At 48.3% G+C, this 8547-nt stretch overlaps 1 protein-coding gene across 1 annotated transcript; it reads right to left on the bottom strand.

Moving 5' to 3' along the window:
* Nucleotides 1–1317: 1317 nt before the first annotated feature.
* On the bottom strand, nt 1318–7730 carry ZNF397 (zinc finger protein 397). Its single transcript, XM_036323399.1, has 4 exons — nt 7639–7730; nt 5727–6218; nt 5326–5464; nt 1318–2388 (listed from the first exon to the last, which is right to left on the bottom strand). The coding sequence occupies exons 2-4, from the start codon at nt 6138–6140 to the stop codon at nt 1346–1348; spliced, it is 1596 nt and encodes a 531-aa protein (XP_036179292.1). The 5' UTR covers nt 6141–6218; nt 7639–7730; the 3' UTR covers nt 1318–1345.
* Nucleotides 7731–8547: the final 817 nt, after the last annotated feature.

The raw sequence follows: 8547 nt of genomic DNA, 5'->3' as shown, positions 1-8547 counted from the left end.
CTTCCCTTTAGCTTCGTCTTGAATCGAATTCATGAGACTGAATGCTGCTGATATAAAACAGAACTAACTGTGTGTGAGGTGCTTGGAGAATAAGTCACAGACCCAGCAACTGACAAATATTCTTCAGCACCAGAGCCCAAGGCAGTGCATGAGGAACTGTGGGGGAGCAGCCCCCAGTGATATGGTAGCCATAGCAGCAGCTGATCCTGAGCACTGGAAGGTGGAAGTTGATAGCAGCTTTGTCAGTCTTACTGTTAGGAACCAAAGATGTCTTTCTGTCTGGGAGAGGGACATTCAGACAGACTCTCAACCTCCAGGCTGGGGTCTTTCTGGCCCCACCCCCACCCCCACGAAAGGTCTAGCCTACAGGTAGGGCAAGGAAACTACTTATTAACCCTTTTTCTGGGTCACACCAGATGAAGACAAAACTCACCACCCCGTGGTCCAAGGTCTCCAGGGTTTTTCTATTAACAAGCTTTTCCTGGCTCCTACTTTACTGTAGGCACTGCTTAAGAGACTGGCTGCATCCACACGTCTTACAAGCCTGACTCTACTTCACCAGGAACTCACCCGGCATGCTCCACACAAAGGGGACTTTTAATTTCTCAGACTTTCTTCCGGGCCTGTGTCTGTGTTCTCCCTCATCCTTCAGATCATTTTTCCTTGACCAAGGTTGGGTTAGGGACTCCTTAATGGCACGTGGCACTGATCATACTAGTGCCACTGCCGGTTTGCCCTGCTCATTAAACTGTACAAAATGTCTTTATTTTCCATTATACCTAGTTCCTGGCACAAAGCAAGCACTCAAAAAGAACTGCTGGATAAATAATCTGAATTATTGTCTCACTCTGGTCGGCCCTGGGCTCATTAAATCACTAATGAAACTGCTCCCCTATTGGTCTTGCTGTCCTGTCACTGTTCTTAATTGATTAGTAAACTTTTGCATTCCTGGGACAAAATGTCCCTCATATTGTCCACACCGTCCCCCAAGCCTGGCACACCAGCGATCAGACGCAGTGACAGCATGGACTGCTTACCCTCTTCATGACATTCTCCTGGAAACTGAGGTTTCAATGCAAAGGTCCCATTTTTCCTATTTCCTGAGTATTCCTAATGAGAGGAAAAAAGGAGGAAGCAACAATTCTTCCATCTACTGTTCTGACTAACCACAGGAAAAGCTTCAAGGGACAATGTGCATGCGCACGGGGGAGTGCTGCATAAAGTTAGACTGACTCGAGACCTAGGAGTTCACAACCTTCATGGAGTCTTGCTCAAAGTAAACCCTTTTGATTAACAAACAGAAACATTTGACAGAAGTATTTACAATACTCATTGTATTCACCAGTTACTTTACAGTGTGGACTCTCTGATGGCGCATGAGGACTGATCTGTGCCGGAAAGCCTTCCCACATTCATTACATATATAAGCCTCATCCCCAGAGTGGATTCTCTGATGCTGAACAAGGGCTGAGCTCCTTTTGAATGTTTTGCCACATTCAATACACTGATAAGGTTCCTCTCCACTATGAATTCTCTGATGTCTAATGAGGTTTGAGCTCAAACTGAAGGCTCTTCCACACTCATTGCATTCATAGGGCTTCTCTCCACTATGTATTCTCTGATGGGTTATTAGCTCCGAGCTCTGCCTGAACGCTTTCCCACATTCATTACATTCATAAGGTCTCTCTCCTGTGTGGATTCGTTGGTGTCTTACAAGCTTTGAGCTTTGGCTAAAGGTTTTCCCACACTCATTACACTCATAGGGTTTCTCACCAGTATGAATTCTTTGATGGATGATGAGATATGAACTTTGACTGAACGCTTTGCCACATTCATTACACTTACAAGCTTTCTCACCTGTATGAATTTTCCGATGTCTAATGAGGGCTGAGCTCTGATTGAAGGCTTTTCCACACTCACTACATTCATATGCTTTCTCACCACTGTGGATTCTCTGATGAATAATCAGATACGACCTCAAGCTAAAGGCCTTCCCACACTGGCTGCATTTGTAGGGCTTTTCTCCAGTATGGATTCTCTGATGTTGTGTTAGAGAGGAATGCTGTTTAAAGCTGTGCCCACATACATCACATCTATGAGGTCTCTCTTCCGTAGGAACTTTCTGAAATGTCCTAGAGCTTGTACTTAAAATCAGGCTTCTCTGTGGCTCATGGTGGAATCTCTTTCCTAGAGATCTGTGTGTGATGGCTTGACTACAACTGCCTGCTGGGGAAGGGGAGCTTCCTAATTTCTCCCCTGAAGCACTTCCTTGCAGCCTCTTGAAGTGGCTTTTGTGTTCACTAATTCTTCCGAATGAGAGTTCCTGGAGAAGTCCTGCTTTTCCTCCTGAAATATCCTTCTTTGCTGCTGATCCATTGTTCTCACAATCTGAAATGATAATAGCAAAAACCAGATTTTTAGTTTCTCCAATCACTCTCAATACTCACTTTCTATGTGAGAGAAAACAGATGCTCCAACCACAAAAGATGTCACTATTCACATATATCTGTAACACTGACTCTGTGGACACCTCCTCCCTCCCAGAAACAGCTATATTAGCCTGATTTCTGTGGCTGTTTCTTCTCAGAGTCAAGACCAACCACTCAAACATGAGTTCCTTCAGATTTTGTGCTGGGCTCTCATGTATCATCCCCAGTCTACAAAATGTCCATCCCCTAGACTTCAATTACTAATGTACTTATGTTATACGCTAATCAGATCCCCAGTTCTATCCTGTTTCCTCTGGTAAGCTCTAGACTTGCATATCCAATGCTGACTGGACATATTACTTATGAATATTTCACAAGCACCTAAATACATCATCCGTGTGTTTTTTCCTTTATGTTTTCCATGTATATGAAATGGGCCCACTATTAACCAAGCAGTTTAAGACTGAAACCTGAAACCTCAACTCCTAGCCACATGCTCCACTTTAACAATGACCAGCTACTGCAATACAATAAATACCGATAAGCAGGAGTCGGCTTTGATATTCCCCACCTCTCACCACAATACACCTTGATTTATTCACTGTGGCCACTTGATTATAACAGTTTCTAACAGGGCTCTATCTACTCTTACCTTCAAATGCATTCTCCATCCTGCACCTAAATTTTAAAACACACACCCAATCATGTCATTCCCTTGTCCAAATCCCTTCACATGTACCCACTGCACTGTACAAACTAAGTAGAATGACATACAGGTTTCCACAATTTGGGTCCCATTTTCCTGTCTAGTTTCCCTTACCACCTCTCCTCTATAAATTCTCTGTTCAAGTTAAATTGAATTTTCTCAATCCCCACAATGGGCTATAGTCTCTCACCTTCAGGACTTTGCGGCCTTTGCTTGTGTGATACTATCTAATAAAGAGGGAATATACTAATCGACCCTCACGCTGTCACAAAGATGGCAGCACCCACAGCCAATAAGGAGGGAATATGCTAATTGACCGCCCTGCCCTCAAAGATGGCAATGCCCACAGCCAGTAAGGAGGGAATATGTGAATTGACTGCCTGCCTTCAAAGATGGCGGCACCCACAGCCAATAAGGAGGGAATATGCTAATTGACTGCCACACCCTAAATGATGGCGGCACCCAGTTCCATCAGCCCCACCGGGGTGGCAGCCACGTGCCTGCCTCCGGAGTCCCCCAGTCCCCTCAGCTCCCCAGTTGCCCAGGGCTGCCCGAGGCTCAAGTAACCAGGGCCGGCCGAGGCTTGCGCTGCTGGCAGTGGCAGCAGCAGAGGTGTGATGGAGCATCACCTTCCCCTGATCGCTGGGTCGCCTCCTGCCCCTGAGGGCTCCCGGACTGTGAGAGGGGGCAGGCCAGGCTGAGGAACCACCCTCCAGTGCATGAATTTTCCTGCACCAGGCCTCTAGTATTATAATTAACTAGAGGGCCGGTGCATGGGTAGGGTCCCTAGGCCTTGCTGGCCATCAGGGCCGATCGGGGCCTTCTGGGTGCTGGCCAGGGCCTTTCTTCCTTTGTTCCACGCCGCCCCCTGGTGTTCAGCACACATAATAGCAAGTGATTGAACTCCCAGTCTCCTGGTCAAACTCCCACGGGGACAATTTTCATATTAGGCTTTTATATATATATAGATATTTGTTCTTCATCCCCAGTTCTGGGCACAGTGTTTAAATTTCCTAAGTGGTAGGTGTGAGAGGAGTGCCTTCTGTTATTCATAAGCCCCTACCAACCATACCTGGGTTTATGCTAATGAACTGACTCTTGGAGTTAGGCTGATTGCCATCAGAACCAACTAAGTGACTAGAACATTGGAACTTTCAGCCCCATTCCCTGACCTTCAGGAAGAAGGGCTGGGTTGAGTTAGCTAATCATCGACAGCCAATGATTTAATCAATTGTGCCCAGGTAATGAAACCTCCATAAAAACCTTAAAGGGGTTCAGAGAGCTTCCAGGATGGTGAATGCATCCAAGTGCCAGGAGAATGGCACCCCAAACTTCACAGCTACAGAAGCTCTGCACTCAGGACCTTTCTGGACTTTACCCTATGTACCGCTAGTTCATTTGTATCCTTTATAATAAATCAGTAGTAGTAAGTAAGGTGTTTCCCTGAGTCCTGTGAGCCATTCGAGCAAATTATGAAACCGGAGGAGGGGTTGTGGAACTGCCAATTCACAAAAGTCAGATGTGTGGGTAACCTGGACTCATTAAGTGCAACTGGCATCTGTAGTGGGGGTCAGTCTTGTGGGACTGAAACCTTAACCTGTGGGATCTGCACTCATTTTGGGGAGTTAGTGTCAGAACTGCTTACTGTGAGGGAAAACCTCATACATCCAGTGTCAGAAATATTGAGACAGTCTTTTCCTTTAGCCTATTTTCCCACCTATTTACCTGGCTTCTTCCCACTTCTAGTTCAAGTCTTAGATGTGTCTTTAAGAATTATTCCTTGAACTGCTAAGATTGGGTATAGTGCCCAGTGCCTACTCTTATTCTATAATTTACTACACTATACTGCAATTGCCTTTTTGCTTGTCCACCACCTACATAAACCTGAAAGTTCCTTGAAGATAGAGACCCAGTGCCTATCACCATATCAGACATGTATTAGTACCCAGGTAAGATATACAATGAAGGAGTAAGTAAAGAAACGATAGGCAACTGACACAAGGAAGCCTGAATGGTTTGTGTGAAGGTTGCTGAATACAAAGTGGCTAAATTCTAGCTCAGAGCACCTCTGGCCTAGAATAATAAAGGTGAGGCTTACATGTGGCTTGTTTGCAAAATGCAATTCATTGTGTATCTTCAAGGCCAGAGGCCTAACTGATAACAGTTCCCAGATGAATTTCTGTTTCTTACCACTTTGGGGGGAAAGGCAAGGTTCCCAAGGTTTCAGCTGTGCCTTTAAAGGCTGGAGTTGGATGTTTAACTCTTGGGATGCTCCAAGACGTGTCCAATCCTTCCAGGGTAATGCCTGTCCTTGCGGACTAGCCGGAATCTGAAACCAGTAAAATATGGTTAGCGTGGTGAGAAAATCCCTAGGGAAGCGCTTAGTAAAAATCCCAGAGGTTAACGAAGACATCCCCGGGCATGAGGGACAAGGGAAAAATAACTACTTATGGTAGAGAAGGGCATGGCCCTCGTAGTCACATCAGGGTCATGGTTCAGGAGAGACAAATTTTCATCCTACTGCTATGACGCCACATGCTCCAGGGTGTAAATTCCTTTTCCCACAACATAGTGTATCTCCCAGTCCCCACCTGCTGTCCAGGATCATCAAATTCCCTCTCCAAATCCTCCAACAGAGTCACAGCTTCCTCGCCACTTTTTGGGCCATATTGCTGAACCCAGGCCTGCAGCTCCTCGGGCAGGATGCTCAGGAACTGCTCCAGCACCAGCAGCTCCAGGATCTGCTCCTTCGTGTGCAGCTCCGGCATGAGCCACTGGTAGCACAGCTCCTGGAGTCGGCCCAGAGCCTCCCGGGGCCCAGGTGTCTCCTGGTAGCAAAACTTTCTGAACTGCTGGCGAAACAATTCTTGGCAAGATCGGGCACTCCCATTCTGCTTTAATGCCTGCCCCCAGGGAGGGCTTTCTTCTACTTTCACTAGCATTAGTTCTCGTTCCTGAGGGTCTGGAGGTAGCAGGGTTGAAACGGCTCTGGATTCCACAGCCATCCCGGCCTGAAACAGCTGATAAAAAAACTCACAACTGGGTTCTCTATTTCAGAAGTTCTTTGAGTAACCTCTTCTTTCCTGAAGGGTGAAAAAGCACTGTTAACCTACAGCAGTGAAAAAAAACCCCTCAAAGAACTGATAACAATAAACATCAGCCAGCCCAGTAACATACTGAAAGGGAGCTAGTTTGAGATTGTAAATAAATAATAATCAAGTGACAAACTAAAAATCACTCATGTCTTTCACTGTCTCCTATTTTGTAGGATTTCTATCACCAATTCTATAAGAAATTATTTTAGAAGCAAAACAATGCAATAGTAACATGAGTCACATACTGAGAAATTTCCTTTTTAATTCTTTCTATTCTGATGCATCGAGGAGAAACACATATGTAAAACTTGCAGAACTCTTTGAAAAAATATATTTTTATTGATTTCAGAGAGGAAGGGAGAGGGAGAGAAACATCAATGATGAGAGAATCATTGATCGGCTGCCTCCTGCAGGCCCTCCACTGGGGATCAAGCCTGCAACCCGGGCATGTGTCCTGACTCGAATCAATCCCGGGACCCTTCAGTCCACAGGCCGACGCTCCATCCACTGAGCCAAACCAGCCAGGGCAGAACTCCCTCGTTAATAAAGTTATATGCCTCACACTACGAAGGGTAACAGTATCTAGCTCGGATTTAAAAATATATATATTTTTAGTAATCTATCTATGGCAAATAGTGTCAATTCATTTAAGGTAGTAAAACACTTTTTTAAAATGCATATTAAACATTATTTGACTTAAATAAAAATATTGTTGACTATTCGCCATTTGATCAATGTTGGTATTCACTGAATTTCTTCAAGGATCACTGAGGAACGAATTACGGGCTCTGTCCGGAGCCCGGTAATAGGATGCAAAGGTGTTTGCTCCTGAATAAATGGCTCTCCCTAGGAATAACCAAGAACTTGTTAAATGGTTACCACGTGTTCCAAACCCTGTCGGATACAGAGACACAGTGAAAGGCAGGTCTCAGCTCTCAGGAAGCTTAGGATAAACCGGAGTAAACGTTTTTAAAAAGTGAAATATGGCAACGAGCACGTATTAAATTTCTGATAAAGGTCAGACAGGCTCTGCCGTTGGGATGGGGGACTGTCCACAGGAGGGTAGGGTATGCCCCCGCGTGGGCAGGACAGTAACACTTAGCCCTAACACGCCCATCAGCTGGCGAGATGAGGATATCGAGGCTGCAAATCCGGTTTATTCAGCTCCGCCGCACCGGCCTTTCTACTTTATATTCGGTTCAGCCGCAGCATTTGCAAGATCGGGGCGGTGGGGAGCAGTGCCCTCCCCGCGGGACGCAGGGACCCGCGCGCCGGCCTCTTCGCGTCCCCAGGTCGCCAGCAGGCGCCGCCCCACGAGGGGCCGCGGCCCCGGGATGGGCCGCCGCGGAGCGGGCTCTGCCCCCCGCGCCCTCCCGCCTCCCTCCGCCTCGGGGCCCGCGTCCCTCACCGCAGAGCCAGCAGCGGCGAGCGGGCCGGCGACCCGGCGGCGAGACACAAAGACCGGAAGTGCGCCCCCGTGGCCTTCCGCCCGTGACTCCCCGAGCCCCCTTCGCCCCGCCCCGCGCTCACGGACAGCCAATCAGCGCCCTGGATCATCTCCTCCCACCGCCCGCCCCCTGCGTCCGCGGATCCGCAGAGCCCGGACTCCCGGCCCGGGGCGTGGACGGCGCGGCGATGGGCGGATGGGCGGGTGGGCGGATGGGCGGGCGGGGGCGCCGTGAAGGCCGCCCTCCCCACCTGGGCCGCCCGCGGCCCCCCACCTCCCCGCACCTTCTTCTCCCTCCGCCCTCCGCCGCCCTCCGTGTTGATGCCCGGTCACTCGCGGTGCGCCCACCTCCGATGCTTGGGGAACGTGTTCCTGCATCTCCATGGCTGTTCCCGGGTCTCCCACAAAAGTCCACACGTGGACAAACAGGCCGAATAAACGGTAACAGCCTGTGTTGCTCTCGGCTGTAGCCACTCTCTGCCCAGAGCCAAGCCGCCCGCGGGCCGAGGCGCCGGTTCCCGAGCAGGGACGCGGGGCTCTCCCGGCCCCGCCCTCGGAGCGGCTTTCGTGTCCACGGACCCCGGCTGCCAGGAAGCGTAGTGCTTAGATTTCCCTTGGCGTTTAGTGGGCGAAAACGGTGTGTCCTGTTGTGTTTAAACCCGGTAGCTTGGGGAGCAGGTAGTTCCCTCTCCTGGTTACTGACCCTGTACGGTTCTTCAGTGGCGTTTCCCATGTTTAAAGTTGCAAACATTTCCCCTTTTATTTGTATTTATTTTTAAAATGTTAGTACAAGGTGACATACATAAAAAGACACGTATTTGGGGGAAAATTCATTAGCATGCAGAGCTATTACTGACTAACTCATTCTTT

This window comes from Myotis myotis, unplaced genomic scaffold (assembly GCF_014108235.1).
Source record: "Myotis myotis isolate mMyoMyo1 unplaced genomic scaffold, mMyoMyo1.p scaffold_m19_p_9, whole genome shotgun sequence".
Taxonomy (NCBI): Eukaryota; Metazoa; Chordata; class Mammalia; order Chiroptera; family Vespertilionidae; genus Myotis; species Myotis myotis.
This window is presented reverse-complemented; position numbering and strand designations above follow the sequence as displayed.